Source organism: Hylaeus anthracinus, unplaced genomic scaffold (genome assembly GCF_026225885.1).
Source record: "Hylaeus anthracinus isolate JK02 unplaced genomic scaffold, UHH_iyHylAnth1.0_haploid 0, whole genome shotgun sequence".
Classification (NCBI taxonomy): Eukaryota; Metazoa; Arthropoda; class Insecta; order Hymenoptera; family Colletidae; genus Hylaeus; species Hylaeus anthracinus.
In genome coordinates this window covers 12274972-12298523 of record NW_026533254.1, presented here as the reverse complement: position 1 = coordinate 12298523, position 23552 = coordinate 12274972, and the positions used below count along the sequence as shown (strand labels likewise).

Genomic DNA, 23552 nt, shown 5'->3' with positions numbered 1-23552 from the left:
TCATCCGTTCCAGTCGATTGGAGGATACTTCGTGTAGCTCGGTTTTAGCAGTTGTTGAAATGTATGATGGCCAGGCAAGTGGAATGAGTACGTAGATGATCAGACAAGGGGATTCGGTACTAGACTAGATTCATAACTAGACAAGTGAAGTAGGTGTCGTCGATGGCTAGACAAACTTTGTTTCCAATTACGAAAGCGAGCGAAGAAGAGATTCCCTTGTAGATATAACTTATAAAGTCCCTCATAAATCTCTTGGACTTCATCAGCAAGAAACTGAAGCGAAGATTGCAACAGGTCTTCTACGAACCGGCCAGAATGAATTCAAGACTTAATGATTTCTTTTCGCGCCACTTTCGCTTAAGATTCCTCCTACTCTTTCGATCGCATCGACGGATGGATTATTCCAGGCGGAAATTGCCCCGAGCTTTGAAAGCTGGGTGTATCGAACATAAATTTTCGTCTACTAAATTTTATTATACGTAATGGAGGCACGTCGTCGCGCATATAGACAAATCGATTACGATCATTTGCGTGGAATAACAAGAACGACGCGTAATTGTTTCGCTGCTCATTCTCGAATTATTCTCCCTCGCGGACACCCCTTTTTCGGAGGACAAGTTTCAACGTGAGTTTAATTGCGTTAGAGGCGAGTGGGGGAAATTTGTTTGTCCGTTTATAATAGTCGGCAATTAACGTACGGATGTTATTGCCGTATCATCCGCGACGGGAGTACCGAAGTTTCATTTATTAACCCGTTAGTTTTCGTTTAAATGTTTATTAACATTGTTGTATAAAATGATGCTCCAGCGAATCGTTTCCGCTTCGAGAGTTTGAAATTCACGAAATTCGGGACACGGGTAATTGTTTCTAATGCGCGATCCTAAATTGGGCTGTCGCGAATGTTGGGTTGGTAGGAAAAATGAAGAGCTCACCCTTTTCCACACACGTCGGGACGCAATCTCGGACTGTCGAGCCCTCGCTGACATATTTCTGAAACAGAAAAAGGACCGATCAGTTGTGTGCCGAGCTCTCGCGAGAACTCTACTTATTTAATTTAAAAAATTAACAAAGTAATTACTGTGGAAGGATTTGTTTTTTTTTGTTAATGAATTGTCTAATAAAAATACGACATTAACGAGACGAATATTTCAAGTACGAGTAACGTCGTACCATCCGAACGTTGAAAAGGGAAAAAAGCGTGCATTTTTCCGCCATGTGAAAAATCACGCAGACACCTGTGCGGATAGGGGTGCTTCGATAAATCGCCGAGGGGCAGTTATTTAAACTAGCGTCGAACAATTAACCCGCATTCCCGGGTTGCGTTAAATTCGCGAATTTTCCCAGTACCCATTAGCTGTCCGACAACTGTTTTATTTACGCAGACCGATGAAATCGCTGCGCGTCGATTCGACTTTTTCCATTTGTGCGTTTCGCTATCGTCGGTGAAAAATATTCCACAGCGAGAGTGGAATTTTGTCAGGTTTCGTTTACATACCATACAAGTTGCGTAATATTTAAGTAGCGCCCAGTAAAAAATATTTGAACGTAGGCGTTCCCACGATATATCTTTTAAAAGATCCGTTACTCACGAACGATTTAGACGTTTGCTTTTTCACGGAAACTGTCGATCTGTAGTGCACTGAATCGCGCACAGGTATTTTTATCAGTCAGTTTTTCACGCGTAACGAGCATCTGTCGTGTCGATTGATAATTTAGATTCTTGCTCTACGGCGAACGTGAAAGACTACTTTCATGCATGGCTAGTTCCATCGATATTTATCTCGAAACGTGCGCCCTTCTGAACCATACGAAATAAAAAAAAAATGACACGCAAGAAATAGTGTACCATACCAGGCGATTCTAGGCAGTTCAAACGTTCCAAATTCAAATGTAATATAACACGTCTTAAACTTCTCAAGAATAAATCAGAATATTACGGAATATCCTTGAACATCCAGGAGTGTCTAGTATGCCTCGACTCCTTCGGCTCTTTTCAAGAAACACAGAACTCTCATTTTCGTCGGGTGACCCCAATTTTATCGAAAGACTCCCCTTTCCTATCACCTGGCCGTTTCAACGTTAGAAGCCCGAGCTCCGGTCCTAGCTAAGCGAAATGGTGATTAGAAAGGACGGGGTCGTCACTCGGGGTCGTCCTGTATTCTCTGATTGGACGAATTCGAAGTACCACGATGCAGACTGCGTCATAGGCGGGCAGTGATCGATACCCGACGATTATAACGCCCCGAGGACGTCGTACATATTAAACCCTCCGCAACTCCTCCGCTGTTCCCGTACATATTAAACTCTTCCTGTTCCACCCTCATCCCTCCCTCCTCCCTAACCACTCGTGGCCTCTTCCGTGGATTCGTCAACGATTCCAAGAATATTCGGGCCGCGCACGATCCCTCTGTTGAATCACCGCTCCGTGCAGGATTGTCTGTGGATACACCCGTTCAACCGGTCGGAGATCGATGGATGCAAATAACGACGCGGTCGAGTTTACCATTTGCAAACGCGTGCTGAATGGTGTACAATTTCATTGGAACTGTAACGGCCAGGGGTGAAATAAGTGTCCCGAATCGTTTGGATTGCATAGCTGGGAATGTGGAGCACAGATTCCAGTCGGGTTTATTAGCTACCGCATAATGTTTCAGACCTGTAGGGTTGGTCCTGTCGAGAATATGGCCGATACGATATCGCGAGGTGGTCGTGGATGTTTTACGACACGCTGGGACGTTCACGGATGCTTTACGATTTCCTCGGATGCGCTCGAACATTTTAGTACGCTCTTAAATATACTTGGATGTGTTTAGATAGTCTTAAATATTGTTTTTTTTTTTTTTTTATTGCTTCAGAGGTCTGAAAATTCATACGTAAAGTGAGATACTTAAACCGGAAAGGTAAAATGTATCGTAGAATATGATTTCTAGTGACTCGCTCGTTCGCTCGAACAACGTCTGTTTCTCGAATCCCTCGTTTACGTCTCATTTAATTCTCACCCTTCCCCCCCGAGTTTCTTATCGCTGCCTCGGTTCTGTTTGTTCCCGTTTCGCGAAACTCGACAGCTAAGTAGATTAATCTCGGAGAAGGACGACTACGGTAGACTTCCGTGGGATCATGGACGAATCGTTGCTTGGCGAAATATAATCGTCGGATTTCACGAGACACCGGCCCGTTTTTCAGGTGCAGAAGTTCGATTTTCCATGGAAGTTCGATTTTCCTCGACGCGACGTTTGATTAACCGGATCGCCGTTAACTTCCACGGATACTTGACTCGCGCGATTCGTCCTGACGCCTTACAATCGATGCAAATTGTTCACCCTACTCGTCCCCTTTCCCCGTCAACAGCGAAATTGAATTACTATTTGCGTATTCGACGAGATTGAATATTTAGATCTCGCGAAAGGGAGTCCCTGGACTCGCGTCGGGACTGAAGAAGATTTTATTCCTTTCGAAATGGACGAATAATTTGTGGGAAATCGATGAAATGGCGCCCACTGGTTTCCGTCCCTTTTTTTTTCTTTTTTTTTTTTTTATTTGAAATAAATATGTTGCGACGTAGCTCTATTTTCCATTTTTTATTTTTTAGAACTTGTCGTAAGCACGGGGAACGGTATCAAGTTTGAAGAAAAAAATCAATTTTCTGACTGAACCGTAAAATTGAAACGGGACACGACCGGAAATCCGTCGCCTTAGCGAAAAGGGGAACAATGGTTGCGGGAAATTTGAATTTATATTGGACTCTCGACTCGTGACTCTCTCTCGCCTCGCGGTATTTAATTCCGTGCCGTTCTCGCCCTGGTGTTTACGTATACATTTTAAATGTATATTCATGGTGGCGAGGTTTGGTAGAAAAAATTTCGGGACAATTTTGAGTACACCTGGATGTTCAGAGCAAGAAACACGTATATTCTAATTTAATAGACGGGCTCGTAAATCGACAACAAGAAATTTCACTTTAATCTCTACCTGGCAAAAAATACTCGAAACACCACCAAATTTATTAAACAACCAATAGTACATTAGACAACAAAGAAGACTACCTTCGAGCCCACCCTACACTTTCCTCACTTTTATGGCTCGAGGTCGAATCGTTCGAGAAAAGTGATTAAACGTGCCCCATTGTTCCAGATTGGATCGACACCCTAAAAGCAATCATCGTCGAAATTTTGCGATTATCAATTCCGACGATGGACTTCTTAATCGACGACGCGGCTGGAGCAAGCCGCAATTTCCAGCAGGGAAACAATGGAGCGTCGCGAGTCGAATTTACATCGAAATCGACTCCAGAGGCGCGTCGTTTAATTCCACCGCGAAGCTTTTCCAGCGCCTATCCCAACGGCGTTCATTTGTCTTCATTATTCTCTCATTATGACGTGCCTGGCCTCGGCCACTTTTCACGCACGCGACCAACTTTCGACGAATCGCGGCTTTCGTTGGCCCTGGCTACCGCGAAACACGCTAACTCGGGATCAACGCTGGAGAGATTTTAATCGGGGCAACCGGTGACGATTACGATTAAAATGCGGCAGCACTTTTTCTACTTGACTTGCACTTTTATTCCATTAAAAGTTTCTCTCTTGCTGTTTCTCTCTAGAAAATTATATGTTAATTGTTCAATTTATATCCTTCTGAAGATTTCTTAGGTTCGGTTCAGAACTTGTATTCCAACTATTATCTTACTCGAGGCATTTTTGCAAGAAGCATTATTGCTCGTTGACTCGCACTTTTATTCCATTAAAAGTTCTTCATACCCATGCACTGTAACGTTACTGATACGTATCGAGTATATCAGAGTGTAGCAATTTAGAAAATTATATATTATAAATTGTTCAATTTTTATAACCCCTTGGAAAATTTCTTAGGTTCAGTTCAGAACTTGTATTTCAACTTGGGTTGTCCAGAAAGTTCATGCCGATTTTTAAGAAAAATTCAAAGGCACGTTTGAATTCTGATATACATTTTATTGAACTATATAAATACCATTTTGTTCCACGACCTTTTCACCTTTTAAGGGATGCACCCATGTTAATTGTTTTCAACCATTCCAATATATACACATGGTACACAGACGTGTACCACCTAGCAAAATTTGGCACGGACTTTCCAGACAAACTAATATTATTTTACTCGATGCATTTTTGCAAAAAGAATTATTCCTCCTTGACTTGCACTTTTATTCCATTAAAAGTTCTTCATACCCATGCACTGTAACCTTACTGATACGTATCGAGTATATCAGAGTGTAGCAAGTCAAAAATATATATATTATAAATTGTACAATTTATATAACTCCTAAATTTCTTAAGTTCAGTTCAGAACTTGTATTTCAACTATTATTTTACTCGAGGAGATGGAATCCAAGTGATAAGGAAGAACGGCACACCTAAATCTGAATAATTCGCGATACATTCTCATAGTCTCCTCGAAACGATACTTGTCAATCAAGCGTGAATTTGTCGCCGATATCGACCTGAATTCGCGAAGGCTCGTCTGCCATCGTTTCTGAACGGGGCGACGTCGCCTCGATTTCACGAGGCGCGGAAAACACAAACTCTACAAACTGTAGGGCGAGGGGGAAGAGTGGTCGATTCTCGACCCTCTGTGTGCATCGAGACCCGGTCGGAGAGTTCGAGATGCCTAACGTCGATACCTAAGAGCGAAGCTGGCATCTATCGGGACTCCTTATCGTCGCCGCTGGCGCTATTCGCAGTGTCTTAAGTGCTTTTCAGGCGCTCAAAAGGCGGCCCCTCTGTTAAGGAACCGGAAATTGGAGGCTGCCTATCATCGTGGCGTGACCTTAAAGAGCGAACCTCCAGAAACAACTCCGTCCAGACACCCAACTGTCAATAGAACACGTTCCTCTGTCAAACTTTACGCGAATGTTGCAATCTAGAATCGAACTGTGACTTCAACGTTATTCTTGTGCTGTTATATGGTAATGTCGATATTGGCCACCTTTGTTCTCTTATTTTTTTAGTTTTAGAATTTGTGTTCCGTTGCCGTATCAGAAACTCGTGTAAATAAAGTGGCAATTCCAATACGGTTCGTTGGTTTCGAAGAAATCGTTCGATGGAGTTGGTAGTCTCTTACGAGTGTCGTTTTCGAATGAACGCGTCACCGGAATGCGTCGTTTACAAGGGACTACGACTTCTACGTGTATCGCGAAACGCGTCGAGTTTGTGACAGCAGCGACCATTTTCGCGACGATACATAGCGCCGCCTATCTCGAGCGACGTCCATCGACGAAGACGTCGACGAAACCGGTTTATCGTCGTCGTTATCGCCGGCGTCGATGCGATTACGATGCCATAAACGGGCAAATTCATCGTGTAGTAGGAGTAGCTAGATGGCTAGGCTACGGTAAACCCAATTTCGACTATCAGCCCTGCAAACAGAACGGAAGAAAGTGGATTTTTTATCACGGCTAACGAAGGCATTAAGGAGGATGCAAACGGGAACGAGAGGAGGAGGAGGAGGAGGAGAAGAAGGAGGAGGAGGAGGAAGGCTTTATCGACGGTGTTATCGCGGTAGTCGTAACCTGGATGTATACAAGCGCCACCTAATGGAAAATTCGTGTTTAGCGAACGCGTCAAGTCATCGAGGTAAGCTTTATAACGCGGACATTTCCCAGCCCTGAGAAATATGGCGTCGCTCCAGTGATTTCAACGACGGTAGTATTCGTATCGCGTTGCGGAGCTCAACGCTGCGATCGTTGTAAATGAGACGATTTATTTCGATTTGACTGGCTCGAGTTGTTTTTCGAGGGTAGCTCCAAGTTTCGTTCGTTTTTGGAAATATCGGGTTGTCCGGAAAGTTCATGTCGATTTTTGGTAGATCTGAATATATCGAAATGGTTGAAAACAAATAACATGTATACATCCCTTAAAAGGTGGAAAGGTTGCGGAACAAAATGGCACCTATGTAATTCAATAAACACGCGTATGTATACATTATATGCCTTTGAATTTTTCTTAGAAATTGGCGCGAACTTTCTGGACAACCTAATACGATTCGTGTCTAAAAAGGTAAGAGTCGTAACTCTGATTCTTGCGATAACACGGGAATAACCACTAAAATTTAGTACCGCTTAATCATTTAATTAAATTCCCTATTCGAGATACAGTATCGATCTGTTTTTTCCAACATCTTTATCAACTTTAATATTTCACCACGATCGACTTTCCGTAAAATGGATAAACGTCGGGTATCATGCGCGCTAAATAGCTGCGTGGATAGTTTAACGGACTTCCTGATATTTTCCAGCGCGCGTCTGGATCGCGTTTAAACATGTCGCGCGGGAAACGGAAGGAGGGTGACGCCATTCAGCCCGACGGGCTTCGCCGCCAAACAATTAGCGGAATGGCAACACCTGCCATGGAATTTATTTTCCAGGGGAGGGCAATTGCGCGGTTCTCGGAACGTTTCGTGGTAAATTGCGAGCGGATAAATTCTCCAGAAGAACGTCGCCACGCGGTCGTATAACGACGGAGGCGTCGAGACATTCCCGGTGAGTTTTCGTTTTGGTTGGGTCAGTACACCAGCTGAAGTAAATTTACGCGACCACTTTCAAACGGCGGGATTAAAATGATAACTGTTTGCTTGCGACAAATCGCTGAAGTAATGTTACGTTCAGAAATAACGTAAATAAAGAACGTGAAATAAAAGAAATGGGAAATTATTAAGGGACGGATTAGTTAATCAGAATTTAAACCCGCGATAAAGCAGCGAAGCTTAAAGGCTATCCTTGCTACCTCAGCCTTTATTTATCGCGTCACGAATCCATCGCTTCGATAGAATCTGGTAACGTCTCTAAAAATGGAAAATCATCCGTGGAGAAAAGTCGTCTCCAGAATTTTTATGTCCGCCGGGTCTGTTTACGGTCTATTTTCGACTCGTGTCGCGCGCGCGCGCGGTGGAACCTAATAAAATGGAAATGACTCGAAGAACTCGACGCAAATTGGCGTCCTTAAAATTCGCCCGAATCCTCTTACTCCGTTCTCGAGTCTCCCGCATGAATTCGATCCCGCGCGTCGTCGTAGGCATTTCAATTTCAAAGTCTACGTTAAAGGGAATCCCTGCGATCGGTATCCACAGGGCGGCTATCGATAAAATCCGCTCCACGCCCGTCTCCTTTCCATGTCAGATAAAACTGTACTTTCTTCTCTTTGCCATCCCCCCTCCCGTCGTTCTCTTTTCGATCGGAACACTCGTTTACGAATCCCTCGACGGTGATCGACGTCTTTCACGAGCGCGTTTCCGCTTCACGCCCAAAGCTTCTCGTCTTTCTGCCATCCGGCTTAAAAACAGTAGGGAAACACTCAGCCCACGCTCCGCCCCCACATTCCTCGCGAAAATTGAGCTGTGAGTATTCGAATTTATTTCAGCGTCGAATGCTCCATGGAAATCGGCTTATTCTTCTTTAAAGGAGAATTGCAATCATCGACGGTAAAGGTTCTAGGTCTGTTTCACTCGATATCGTACGAGATGTTAAAGGGGATGTCTAAGGGGTAGACATATTCTTCGATCTTAATAAAATGAAGTAAAGGTCAATTCGACTTGTTATTGTACTAAATGTTAACCCTTTGCACTCGAGAGGTAACTCTCAGTCACCATTAGGTTTCACGCAGTAAATCAACCAGCAGTAATGCTTGTTTAGGTTTCATTTTTTTGGGGATTCGAAGCGTCAATAAAATGATTGTGAGGTAAAGGTAACCTTATTCTCAAATCTAGATAGCTTAGAATTCATGGCAATAGAATGCTAAGAAACATCCCGAGTTGCCGACAGATACCAGAAAAAAAGGCCTCGAGTGCAAGGGGTTAAAGTCTAAGAATGAACTATATTCTTCCACCTCGTCTTCTTCCCAAAAATTGAACTTCTCGAATTATCGCAACTCGTCCTGAAAAATTTTCGAAATATTTCAACGCGACCGCCTGTGTCTTCGTCGCCAGTATCGATTGTGTTTCTATTACAAAACTAAACACTGCGGTAAGCGACCACGCGATCCATCATCGTTTCGCCGTCCCGCGAGGTGCTTTTCCAGAAAACGTTTGTCGAGCCGTTTCGAGCTGTTACCCGGGAAACGTGGCCGATATTTCGCTGGGAAACGTACCGCGGGACTTGGTGTCGCGAAACGACGAGGGAAACGTCCGGGGAGAACGTGTTTACGGGGAGTTGAAACGCGCGTGCCGCAGCCCGGGGGATAATTTAGAACGTGCGAAAAAGGGAGCGTTACCGCCAGCCGTTCGCCACGGTTTACGACGCGCGATTACTGCCTTCTGTTTTCGCGTTCGAGGACTTTACTTTATAAGCGGCGTGCGTTTAACGGGGTGCGCGTGACGCGGCACCGGGCTTGGCGTTTCGTTCTTTACAATTTCCCATCTTTACGGGGAAGGGGAAGCTTGGTAGAATTCCGAGCTTCTAGAATTTACTGCTAGTTTCTAAATGTAGTTAAATGTAGTCGAATATACACGAACATGCAGGAGTACGTTCATTTATAAAGAAAGGAGTTTAAGCGTTTAAGAGTTTAAGTTCAAATATATTCGCGTTTGTTCGAGCGTTTTCGAACATATTCGTATGTATCTAAGCGTGTTTAGACGGGTCCAGGCGTATTCAAATGTCTTCAGATATACACAACCACACACACATACCAAATATACACAAACGTGCAGGAGTACGTTCATTTATAAAGAAAGGAGTTTAAGCGTTTAAGAGTTTAAGTTCGAATATATTCGCGTTTGTTCGAGCGTTTTCGAACATATTCGTATGTATCTGAGCGTGTTTAGACGAGTCCAGATATATTCAAACATCTCCAAATAGATTCAAACGTATTCAGACGTACTCGAATATATCCAAGTACATTCGAAACTATCTAAACACAGCTAAGGAAGACTGATGCCGTCGCAGGATAAGGGAAAGGACCCATAACTAAGGGGTTTGAGTCTCCAGGAGTGCGAAAGTTTGCAAAGGGAACGTCTCCTTTGTACCCACGTTCGCGGCAACGTGTTTCGCCTCATCTCGACGGTAAATAGAGTTTGTTTGCGTAACAGGCGCCTCTTCCGAGGTATTTCTCGCTGAACAATCGGCCGCTTTGAACGCGCGAGCGCCAATAAAAAAGGATAGAAGGGAGGACGATGCAACGCTTCGAAGGTGAACGCGAATTAACTGCGATCTAAAAGCTATCTCGCTTGTAAAATCGTTTTTGTTAATTGTCGAGCTTGTAAACCGAGTGACTCGCGACCACGGAGCGAGGATGGTAAACGTGGAATAATTAATTATTGCTTTGCAGACGGGGATAATTAATTATTCGAAAGCTGCGACCAAGAAAAGCTTGGTGACGTCGATGCAGAGGTTTTCTGGTATTATTTTAAAAAGCGTCGGATATGGTACGAATAAAGACTAGGGGAACCGATGCCTTCGGCTTTGCAAGTTTGAGACGGACTTAGTGGAAGTAAACTTTAAATGAGTATATTTTCATTTTCCGTGATTGGCTATTGATACCTTTACCTATACTTTTCAAAACTGACGAGGTAGGCTCCATTGATACAGATTTAATATCCAAGACGTAAAGAATTGTTCGAAGTATACTTTCCGTCTTGAATTCTATCCTGTTTATACATTTTAACGTTAAACTTTTTTTGTTATTGTTGTACAATGTACTTTTTAACAACGACGATAAATGAGTCTTTTGTATCGACGTTGTCACGGTTGACTCTCAAGGAGTGAAACGCAAAGGGGGGTCGATCGACGTGTAACTCATCGATTGGCAGTAGTGAAGGTGCCTGAATGGTCAGACGGCCGCGCAGTAGTTAATGACTGACAGCGACAGACAGCAACTACCGCCTGTCGATAGTTGTAACGCGGGTAGATCCGTCCGATATTGTCCACTGGCTCGCTCTTGTCGATAGATCGACGGACAAATTTCATCTTAATCAAACCTCAACCGACGGTTTATCATCCAACGGGCGATAGCGTTAATAACGCAACCATTACTCGACGTATCTTTAAGTGGACGATCAACGTACCTGTTGTACCACACTTAAGCAAAGCACGTTTTGCTGCATCCATCGATTATTATACCAATGAATATATTAGCAAGGGATCCCGTTATAAAATAATTCCCAATATATCGCCAATTATTCTACAGAGTTCGAAGAAATAAAAAGAAGAAACGATTCCTCGAAAATAGAAAAAAAAGAAGTCTTCCAAAGGAAGCCACCGAAAAAATCCTCCGAATTTCCGCGGAGAGAGGATGTTATTCCAGACGATTCTCGGGGCCAAGTTTGGTCGTAATGAAAATTCCCGAGCCTCGAAGCGTCCTTCATGCGTGACGTTCGCTCTTCGGGTTTGGGCTTGCCTCCCGTCGAGTGCCGTTCGAGCAGCGAGTGGATCGACGTTCGCGCCCGAGTGGCTGCATTGTGGAACAAGCGGGGATACTCTCATTTGCTAGTTAAAGCGCGTGCAGCCTCGAGAGGAAATCCACGACGCCTCGCGACACGCATCGTAACGCCGTCTTGGCTTCCGGCGTCGAAACAGTCGTGGGGGAAATGTAAATAAGTTGAGTCCGTGTATCGAACGACGCGCGTGATTTCGCCGAACTAGAGTTTCCACTTTGACGAATCTACCCCCGAGGAACATGGAGGCTGTTCCCGGAACAGAACTGTAGGACGTATTGGGAATCTTGAGGAGTTCGATCGAGGATCTAATTGTGTGATTTATTTTATAAGTAGAAAATGTAGATTTTTAAGAAAACTGAGATACTTTCAGGGGAGGTTCTTAAAGAAACGAATGGCTTGTGTTTCGCTGTGTTTCGTGTAAAAGGTTTTCCAAAAGGGGTATTAGGATTTTAGTTTTTCTTAATAAAAGACGCTGTTTAGTCCTTATTTAGTTAAACAAAAATTGTTATGTATTAAGAAACGAAGTTCTGCAACCCCTATGTTTATCAGTGAAGAGGAAAGTGTGGCACACTTTATAATAATTACAAACACATCTGTCAGTCTCGTTTGGGCTTACAATGGTAAAGACGATCTGAAAGCGTTCCTCTTAATTACAATGGGTAGCATGAGGTTCTAGAATAAAATTACAAGCGGTCGTGCGTTTGAAAGAAGACGTGATTTGAAATGGGTTACGTAGCAATATTGTAGTGCCTCGTGGCCATGCATTTTTCACATTCGCATCTCTTCCCCTATTCTTGATACAATCGTAATTCTACATCGGACTACAGTTTGCTGTCTCCATGTTGCGATATTAAAAATAACTTCACCTTTTAAATTTCAATTTATTTTTCAAAAAAGCGCCAGATGAAAGTTCTCTGCGAGGGTGTCGACGAAACACCCTCCTCGACGACAAAAATAGACCAAGTTATCGATTAATAACAACCCCTTTCAGCGCCCAAACCCGTGAACATTTCGTAAGAACCACTTCTACGACACTTTCGTCGATAGCGATAATGTCATCCCTTTCTTAGGCTGGTGTCCCTTTACCAGAATCAAACTTCGCAGCCCACAGGAGCAAGGAGGACATTCAGTAGTCGACTTTCTCGGGGAGTTCCACGTTTTATCCCCTCTCGCTCCCGAAAACTAGGCCCTCCTCACGACTTCGCGAGAAATTTCAATTTCTCGCGAATTTCCTGCTCGCGCATACCGCTGCTCTTCGAAAAACCATTCGGCTCGTCGCTGTCCTGTTACCGGTGTCGTTTTGAACTTTTACGAGCCTTCCAGAAACAACTCGAATTCTGTCGTCACGCGAACGTGGAAACGTGTAAACTTGGGCTTTTCCACGTTGGTCCGCGAATATTTGCGAAAAACAAAAATACCTTCCCTTTGCTGCGGCGACCCTGCCACCCCCTCCCGGTCTCTGCGGTGGTTTTCAGTGGTGTCAATTACACGCGATGGTCTTTCGCGGAACGAGAACGCGCAAACGAATCGATGGTGGGCTCAAAGCGAGGGCGCAATGGCGTGGAAAAACTGAAAACTGTCGCGAGAGCCACGTTACCGGGAAACGAGGCGATTAAAGCTGTATGAATTGCTGGAAACGGAACGGAGGAATGTTTTTCGACGAGCTTTTCCCGGGGTAAGAAATTGACGAGGTCCTATCCGGGCTGGAAAAAGCGTCCGGCTGGTTGGAGAGCTTGTTCGATGTCAAAGACAAATCTCTGTGGCGACGATGGCCAAGCAGGAATTTGGAGACCGTTCCGAAATCGGTAATAGAGTGGCAAATCAATGTTTTTATTGTCGTGAAAAGCTAAGGGATCGATAAATGAGTCAATTTCCAAACGCCACAGAGGTGTATGCTTTGGAATAAAGTAAATCATGTTCTTTCTCTTCGTTTACTGCAAAAGCCCCTTGGTTATGTATAATAAAAGAATGTTAGAGAAGGAAAGGACGAAAAGAATATTTAAAAACCGCAAGAGGAAAGATTTTTAAAAGAAAGGAACAAACGTTACTTTTCGAAAGGATAACAATAGTGATTCATGGTTGCACATTTTTCTGGTGTATTTCCGTGGGCTGCCAGTGTATCTGGAGCACACGTCAGGTTTTTTTCTGTTGCACTCATTCCAGAGTGCGAGGGGCCTAGAAACCATTAGAAATTCTTGCGACGCACAGAGTTAACGGGTCCGTGAATCCCGTCGAACGGGCCAAGAAAGCGCACGACAGTCACCGAGACGGGAGAAGAGGAGAGACAAAGGCGTTTAAAATTTCAAGTACCGCCACGGCGGATGAAATCCCGTCCCGGCCGTGGAAGTAATTTCTCCTTTCTGCGCGCGACGAGTGGAAGGACAGCCGCGCAGAAAGACGACAGACGGCTGCGATTCGCACAAAGAGAAAGTCTAACCAGCGAATCGACTCGCAAAACTGGGTCTTCCCGATTCCCGCCAACCGCTCTGTCCATGAGAGACTGACTAAACCAGGAAATTAATAACAAACAGACGCCTTTATGGTACTCAGATTGCGTGCGAAACAAATTGAGCTTTGATAAGGTGAAGTGGAAATTAATCTGCGAGCGAAAATTCCTGCAAATCGATCTCGATATTAGGAATTTATACTTATTTAAATAATACGTGCGAGCATGGACTAATGTGAATTTACTTCCCTACATTGGTAAAAATTAATGGGTAGACACAAATTCATTTTGTGGAATGTAAGTAACACAAATTTGTATTCGTTATATAACGTGGATTTACTTCGTTACTATTAATGAGAGTTAATGTACAGAAACGAATTAATTTAAAGGAACTCGAATAATGCGAATATACCGTCTACGAAATCGGTGTATAATTTTGTCGGACGCGAGTCTGTGCGTGGTTGCATATTCTACTTCGCTATGAATAATTTATTCCAGGAGAAACAAGACGTACGCTCACGTGTGAGAGAAAAGAATTTAGACGCGACCTCCAAGAAAAGAGGTCGACGTAAAGTCAATCCTTTCGCGTCTGCCTAGCCGAATCACGACGCTAGAGGAATCAATCAAAGAAGGCGATGATTGATCAGACAGCCGAGGTAAACCCCTGGAAACTGTTGCTGGTGCCTTCTTTTTTTTCCTCTCTCGGATCGAGGCCGTCGCTGGTAATTGAATCGCGTCACCTTCGGGGATACAGTTGACAGCGGAGACGCCACGAAATTGTTGAATAAAAAATTAAATGTCGGCTGTTTTCCGACGGACGTGTATCGATTCGCTGGGAGTAAGACGATCCCAAACGTGTACCAAAATAAATAACTGTATTCGGATAGGGGACCCTGTTATCGGTAGGCAAGCACTTTACTATTTGGATGCACTTTGACGTAGTTCTATGTCGTTGAAATAAAATATATGTGTTTCTTAAATTTAGTTAAATATTAGATGGACTGGAAAGTAATGTCCTTTATTTTACATTAAATTCGAACAAATTTCTAATAAATTCTTTTTTTTTTTAATCAATTATGTAACCGGCCTCGTTATCAACAGCCTTTTGTCATTTAGTGTACAAATTTTGAATGCCAGATCGGTAAAAATCAATGAGCTAGCGAGCGATAAACAATTATTTCAAATTAAAAAAAACGACATTACTTGCCTTGTCCATGTAATATAATAGTGCGTGTATGTCAATTTATCTGAAGCTTTCCTACGCTTCGTACCACTTTCGCCCCAAACCAGATGAATTTTCTTTCAATTACCTTCTGTACTCCAACTAATACTCAATTTGCCAAAATATCACCCCGCGACATCGTCGCACCGTTTCTTTCACTCTACAAGAATACAACGTAATTCGACATGAAACATTCATTTTACAACAACGTCCCTCTTAGACCAGCCCGAGAGGATTCGCCGTTTTCTAATTCCGTTAAAAAAGTAACAACGGGCACCGTTTCGCCACGTATAGTCGCTGGTACGCGAACACCGACGACAAAAGGGAAAAAGGAAAGCAGCACGGAAAAATGCGACCAACCCTCCCGCACCACCACCCTCCTCCCCCTCGCCCCTCCCTTTTGCAGTGAAACGTCAAGGTTCAAGGAAAAGAAACGACGGAGAAACGTTAACCGCGCGAACGATGTTTCCATGTTCCCAAACGGATCGTCGTCGCCCAAATGTTTTATGCATTTAAAACCAGGGATGAAATGGAACGACTTGCCAAGCTGGAAAAACCCGCTGCTTTGATTCCGTTTTCTTTTTTCCCCCGCCCGTCTTTCTCTCTCGCCGCTCGTTTTGTTTTTGTTATTATTTTTATTTCGAGCACCTTTCGCGCGACACTCGCGGCGCGTCTCGCGCTATGATTAACGACCTGCCCATCGATACTCGAATATTATTACGTGCTACACTGCGCTCTCCGGCGTGGTATTCGTCGTTCGACAATCCCAATCGAACTCGATGGATATCGGATTCTTTCAAGGGCTCGTTTCGATAGGCGTGTGGCTTCGACGAGGCTGTTGGGCGGTTTCGTTTCGTTAAATCGTCCGGGTCATCTTCTCGCGTGATTTTTTTCCGGAGATCCTTTGCACGAGCATGAAATACCAGATCGGAGGTTTTGAACAAAAGATCCTTCGGATTGCAAGGAGAAGTGATTAGAAATCTATTCCGGAATCAAAGACCTCTTCGAAGACGATTTCTCAGCCATTCCTGTTCCAGTTCCCATCGGGCCCGCGATGGTTTCTATTCTGGCATTTCCATTCTGTCGGGGAGCCGAGTGTTCGCTCTGTAAGAATTGCGCCCCGTCGTAAAAAAGGAGAATTGAAAAATTCATCTGTTGGTGGAGGCTCGCGGTGTAAATAATGCATCGCGCGCCGGAGACTAGCACTTTTTTCGAGACGCATCGCGGGCAAAGTCGGGAAAGTAGAAGGGAAAGCACAGAGCGGAGAGAGCTTTCGCCGTAAAAGCCATGGCGAGGCTTTCTGGGCCTGCCATTTCAAGCGTGGCTTTGACCCGTTTCCTTTTCGACGGAGCCGCAAGAAGCTTACGATTCCCTTTCGGCCTCCTTTCCCCTCGTCCAGTAAACTGGCCACTGGGAAGCTTCTAAGCTCTCTTTTTACGGTCAGCCACCTGGATCGCTCCCTATTCGAGCGTACACTTAGACCAGACGCTTTCGGCGATCACCTTACACCCAGGAGTCAATTCGATTCCGCGAAATCTACCGTCACCCTCGACTCGAGGCCTATCCGTGGCAGAGGCTCGCTTCCGGCCTTGCTAGAAGGAGGATTAATTAGAAATATTACCCACCACGAGTCTAGGCCAAAGACTATTCCAATTTGAAAGTTTAATCGATTTCATAATCAACGATTTCAATTTTATAACTACCGTTTCTGTCTTCGTTACCAGAGTTAGGTGACAGTGGGTGCTGGGTCGACTTCACAGCGAAAGTGTATATAAACAAAGTCGTCACAAATTGAATTTGGAAACTTTTTGGTTTCTACCAATTTTCAATAGAATCAAAATTGCCCGAGATATGGCCCAAACCATCCCTGACTGTAATATTCTACCAGACACTCATCGCGTCATCTACCTCCCGCATGAGATACGCGATATCTCAATTACTATCATCCTAACGACAAAAATGTATACCAACAAAGCGATTGCTATTCAAATTTCGGAGCTTTTTGTCACCCTACGAATTTTTCGTAGAATCGATATTAACCGAGATATCGGCCAAGACTCAGTCTCAAAGTTTACGGTTCGTTTGTTCGAGCTCTGGAAGACCGAGGGATAGAGGCCGTTGCTTTATCGACGAGCTGCCAGTGTTTTTATTAAAGCCGATGCTCGATGTGGAATGCAAATCAGAGCGGCAGCGTTTACGACAAAGCGAGGTATTTGTGTAATAAGAATGCGGGCGTGCCTCGGTGACATGGATCAGCTGTTTTCGTTTTTGGGTTGAAGTTGGCGGAGTACAGCCAGCCGGGGAAATCCGTCGGTGAAAGGGATCGATAATTCGTCGAACGTTGGAATCTGAGTCCGACAAATGCACGCGTCGTACGATAAATTACAAAATGTATTTCCTATACGAGCCACTCTGTTACAGAATTTTATCAAATATCCCGACCATTTTCTCCTCAAATTTTTTGATTATCATAATTGAAAGTCAATCGCGCAACACCTGGCGGACGAAAATTCCCAGTGATAAGGTTCGAAAGAATATTGGTTTCCTCGGTTGTTCCTTGGGATCGCAGACACGTTTCCAATCCCTTTCCGACGCCGAGAATTTATTCAATCTCGCTAATAAAACTCCGCGCTAGCTCTCACTTTTCGATTCATAGAATCGTCGAGGTCTGATCGACATTTTCGCTGACCGACATTTTCGCGAGCTTTTCATCGACGAGAACCGGCGAAACGCGGTCCGAAAGGGCGCATTGAGATACGTCTGAACGATACGACAGAGGAGAATGCAAAGGCGAAACGAATCGAACCGCGCCAGTGATAAAGAAGTATTGTAGACACCTTTCGCTACGTCCGATGAGACTCGAGATCACGTATCGCGTCTTATTTTCGAATAAAACGAAATATCACGCCAACGAGTCACCTAAGGTGTTGTATTCTCGACTAAAAATTCTTGCTAGGTTTATTCGAATCGTTAGTAATCTATGGTAAACATCAGTCGACTTGGAAATTTAATTGTACGCTCACTGAGGTCCGAAGTGGCTATTAAAAATTAATAAATGTCGATACAGTTTGAAATTCTATGAAATTAAAGTATTAAATGCGAATCGATTTGTGTTTAATTGTACGTTTCGTTGGAAAGGAGGCTATTCAAATAAATTCTAAGCATCTAAGAACCTCTTTGGATATTCAGGGAAGGCAATTAGGTAATGGAGGTCAATTGGTCCATCCATCGGACGAAGTTTCGGACGGAAGGTGTAACAAGGGGTCCAAGATTGATGCAACTATGCCCCGTACAATGTCTCGATCGCCACTTGATCATCGATATTTGTGCCGCAGCTAATTAATCTTCGAGATAAGCTCCGTTGTTCGTTGACTGATACCCGATTGTTCCCTGAACCCTGATAGCTCGCAAGTACGTTCGCAAGAGATTAACGTAAGATATTGCAATCTTAAGGTAATCCAGTTAATCGTCCATCACTCGATGCCTCCTGACCAATTACTCGCAATGTCTGTACCACCCTGTATACACGACACGCTTTACTCGTTCAATAAATTCTGAAACATTCTAATTTAGTTCGATACAGACAAAGAATTTTACGAGACACGAGAAAATAATCTGTAACATAAAATTCAGAAGTATCGCCAAGAACCGCGAACCAAGAGCCTTGTAAACAAGGTTACACGTAACAAATCTCGCCACCAAGGAAGAAAACAACTCCAATTTCAAACATATTTCTCGATTCGTGCGCTGATAAAATTCAAGCCAAACTCCGGTACACTCGGACACAGAATGCAATCATTACTCCGGTCATTTCGTTCAATTTCATCGAACAGTTATCTTCTAATGCCTTGGAAGCCGTTCAAGTCACGAAGAGGAAATCTCGCGGAGTAAATCCACGATCCTGTGGATCGATGCCGGAGGATCGTGAATCGCAAAGCTCTTCGACGCATCGTTTCGCACGGATAACGGTTGCGAGGATAGCAGCCCGGTGGAACGAAAAGTGAATTTTTCAGACACCGAGGCACAGCAACCGAGGCAAGGAAACGTAACGAAAGACGAGTTCTTTAAACTCGTTGTCGAACCAGCCACGAAATCCCTGGAGAGAATCGCGGTCGAAGACGCGGAAAACGATGTTACGACGGATGTTAAATATTGTACCGTTTCGCAGCCCCCATGGATGGTAAATATTGAAGCCAGTCCTATCGTGTGATTGGAAGAAACCGAAACGAGGAAATGTAGCGGGTGAATCGGATCTGGAGAATCGCGTGGAACTCTGTGTGCTTTGTTTCAAGGTTTATATTCCTTTAGTTCGCGGGAAAAAAATTAAATTCAGGTAGGAAAATTCTTTCGTTGAATGTAATTCGAAGAATAGTATTCGAACAGCTAAGTACTTCCGGAAACAAATTAAATTCAGGTAGGAAAATTCCTTCGTGAATGTAATTCGAAGAATAGTATTCGAACAGCCAAGTACTTCCGGAGACAAATTAAATTCAGGTAGGAAAATTCCTTCGTTGAATGTAATTCGAAGAATAGTATTCGAACAGCCAAGTACTTTAGGAATACTTAAAGGTGTCTAAACGGTCAAGTGCCAGAGTGGAGAAGCATTCCAATAATATCACAGTTGTACCTACCTAACGAAACGTGAACTTTCGTGAACGTTACTGTGGGTGTATTTCAACAGAGAAAAGTTCACAAAGTACTCTCCTACTTGAAACCACGTCCCTCGTCACACATAATTTTCCTCGCTTTTTTTCGCTGGCCCTATTCGTCTTTCAGACGCGTCGAAAAAGTCTGGTCCCCGAGGACGTGGATCGGCGACGTTCCCAGGAAGAATTCCGAGCCGTGTTTTCTTTCCTATTTTCGCGCGTCGCGGCGGGGCCATAAGTCATCTCAATTCCTGTCGCGGTCCCGTCGCCGATGGCCGCGGACGCGCGTTGCAAATAACAGGAAAACGAGCCGGTTTGATTTAGGAATCGATGGGAGCTGTGGTGACACCGCAGCAGCTGCATCGACGAAGAAACCAATCGGACGCGTTGATTAAAAGCCGCTCGTGCATCTCGTACTTTCGAATATAAATAGCAACAATCGTCGCCGTGCTATTCGCAGGTATTGGAGTCGGGGGATTACAGTTTAATATCCGTTTTAGCGGAACCTATAAACTCTTCCACTTCTCTGGAATAGCACGATTAAACTCGGCTCGTCAATTTCTTTCTCTATGGTTGGAGGAATTTTTTTAGTGTCTCGTAACACGGGGCACTTGAATTCCTGAAACTGAAATTCCTTGAAATTTCCATTGCGGAAGGAGGTATTAAAAAAAAAAAAAAAAAAAGAAAGTATTTCTTAACAAGCAAACATCTTCCTGCGGAATTCCTAATGCAGAGGAGGATAATATGTCAGAAACGCGCAGAGTTACGTCACTTTTTTGAACGGACGATAAAGTAACGTAAATGGAACGACGTAAATAATCCTGTTCGAGCAAACAATGGAGCAGCGCGCGTGACTCGCCTACCGCAGAATTTTGTACTTCGAGCCCGACCGTAAACGTAATGCTACCACGCGTTCTTAGAAACGGATGGTTCGAATTATGAGCCGCTGTGCATCACCGTCGTGGATGCAAATGGTACTATTCACATTCTCTGACGGGACATCGTCTCATTCTGGTTAGGTAACCAATTGTAGACCTATACTACTTAAGGGTAAGGATTCATACAGATTTTTCACTTTATTTCGTCCCATAAATTCGAATATGCTTTTCCGAAGTGTTTGAAAATAGTGAAATTTTATTCATTCTTCCCAGATATTTAAAAGATGACGCAAGGGACTTGCAATGCATTGATTTTGTCATCATGAAAGCTGGATAAGGAGTAACGAAGTTAATTACTTTCTATTTGCAAAATAAAGAAAGATTTATTCATCCGCTTATTTGGTTAACCATAGCTCGGTCCATTTTAACCATAAAACGATCGATCGAAGAATGCCGAGAACAGAAGAAAACCGCAATCTTAAATCCGCGATTCTCCGCGCCGCAAGAACAAAGGAAATCGTGGCGAAATTCGAGTGGAAATCTTCGTTTCTATTACCTCGTCGCCATTATCGCGAGAGGGACAGGAGAAGGAGAAGGAGATCGATGGCACGAAAAGCGCTATTCGTTGCCGACGAATGAATCGAGTTTAACGAACCATAATACAAAAAAAAAAAAAGAATCCCACCGAAGGGGGCAATTATTCGAGCGATAAAACATTCGAGAGGGTGTGGGGGAGCACTTTGACAAGCGCATTAAAATACATTCAATGGAAACGAACTCGTTTTGCGTTTTGTTTACAAGAAACCGTCGATTGAAGCCCCGATTCAAGCCCGTTTTCCCGTTTACCAGCACACAGCCAATTCGGCGGAAGCAAAAATTGCTTCGTTCTACTCGATTCACGTCGATTTCTTCTCGGCGAAGGTGCTTGTACCATATCTTCTAACGAATAAAACCATATAGGGTCTCTTTCGCGGTTATTTGTTGCAACGATACTGATTTCACTGCGAGTCTTTTGAAACAGGCTCCCGAAAATCTTCTTTGAGTAACGGTCTAATTTAACTTGTCTGGCAAGAAGCATCGTTAGGTTGTTTGTCTAGCACGATACGGTCTTACTTAACTTGCGTAGCCAGGGACTATCTTGATCTTCTAGTCCGACAAGAAACATCTGTATTCAACTTGCAAGGGGGCAATCTTGCCTTGTTTACTCGAGCATCGCTCTATACCGTGTTTACCTGGCCAAAAACCACCTTATTCTCCTCGCCTATGGTTCTAATTTACCCGTCTGGCTACAATTTTTCCCATTGAATGAAACGCTGGACGATCGACAAAGCCGTAAACTTTTGCGCCCTTTGTCTCCTAAATCGAACGAAAAATTATTACGACAGACTGTGGCGATTGGAATACAAATGTGAGAGTACGCTATGTGTCTCGTCTTGGTTTCGTGGAAATCACTGAAACTCGAGGAAGGTAGAAGGGGGTGGGGTCGCGCGACAGCCAAGACCTCTCGAGAATCCCGAATCTTCCACCGTTGGGAAGAGAGCGACAAGAGCGTCGAACATGCACGCCACGTCCTGCGATCGTTGGACGATTTATTATTCTAACCCCTGTTACCGTCGGTTCGCTGGGACAGGACCTAATCTCGGGGAGCTTCCGTTAAGGAGTTGCTGCCGGTCCACTTGGACCGCAAGCACGTAAACCGCTTTCGTCCAAAGATCCCCTTCGGCCAGCAGGAAAATATCATTCAAATCGTTCGTGCGAGCGTCGCGGACGATTTGGACGCGACGCGGTGAAAAGCTCGAATGTTTTCGTTTCTCCCCTGCTCCCCATCTTTCCTATCGGAACTTTTCTTTCTCGGTCGGTATATCTCGGGGAAACGAGTCGAGGAGCACTTTGCGAGGCGATGGAACGAGAATCTTATTCTACTCGACCGGACAGGAACGCGTTATGCGCGTCTGGCCACGAGCAATCCGATTCTACTCGGCTGGTCAAGGACGACCTCGTTCTGGCCGTTTGCGATGTTATTCTACTCGTCTGGACGAGAACGCTCTCATTACACTTGTCTGGCCAATGATAGACCTAACAGCCGTGAGGTGTTCAAAAAGATCGATGAACGCCTATTACAACGTATTACGGCCACCTGAACCACCTCCGGAACAATTCACTCGCTGCGAAACCCACTTTCTACGTCGATTAATCTTTTACACCCGTCTTCCGCACCTATCTCGCGTGTAACGGAGAACAATCGGAGAACCATCGAGGAAATTCGTAACCGTAAGTTCCGTGTCCGTTGCTTGTATAAATCATGCGAGATTTCGTATCGTTCTTTCGCGTTCTTATTTGAAGAGTTCTTCGGTCGTCGAATCACCTGCTGTCGCGAACGAAGGATCAACGAGAAACCTATCGACGGAATTTCGTCTTCCAGGGGAAGGGTAATCATTCCAGGGATTCCAGACGTTCCGTAGACGTTCGGATGCCGAGATAACAGTGGCCGCCAGGCCTGCAGTTGGCCTGATCGACGCCAATGAAGACCTCGTTCGATCGACGCTGAGTTTGTTATCGGCGGTCCCTTCGTTCCCATCGAGGGGCTCGGACGGATTCGAAAGAGTATGGAACTGTTGCTGGCCTAACTTGAAAAAGGAGTCGATCTTGAACCTGACACGCAAGAGGGAAAAAGTAGGTATCGAAGCAAGTGCTATTTATCAGGCTATAGATTGACAATTAACCCTTTGCAGGCTTTCGAGGTTTTCGACGAGTTGTGGAATAGAGGAGGTCGAGGATGAGTGCTTCTACCAAGCTAGCCAATGGAATTTTAAGCGGCGGAGATATTTAAATATTTCGTTAATCCTTTGCCGTCTAGATTTTCTGATTTCGGTACGGTTCCGTCGTGTCTCGCTAGTCGTAGGACGGCGAAGGGTTAACGCTTTGCACTCGAAACCTTTCTTCTGGTATCTACCAGCAACTCG

At 44.3% G+C, this 23552-nt stretch overlaps 1 protein-coding gene across 1 annotated transcript in view; it reads right to left on the bottom strand.

Moving 5' to 3' along the window:
• Window positions 1–23552, bottom strand: part of LOC128888792 (uncharacterized) — a 91380-nt gene that overhangs the window by 11699 nt on the left and 56129 nt on the right. The window contains exon 3 of the mRNA XM_054145921.1: window positions 933–990. Within this exon, the coding sequence (XP_054001896.1) occupies window positions 933–990 (58 nt within the window). The remainder of the gene's footprint in view (window positions 1–932; window positions 991–23552) is intronic.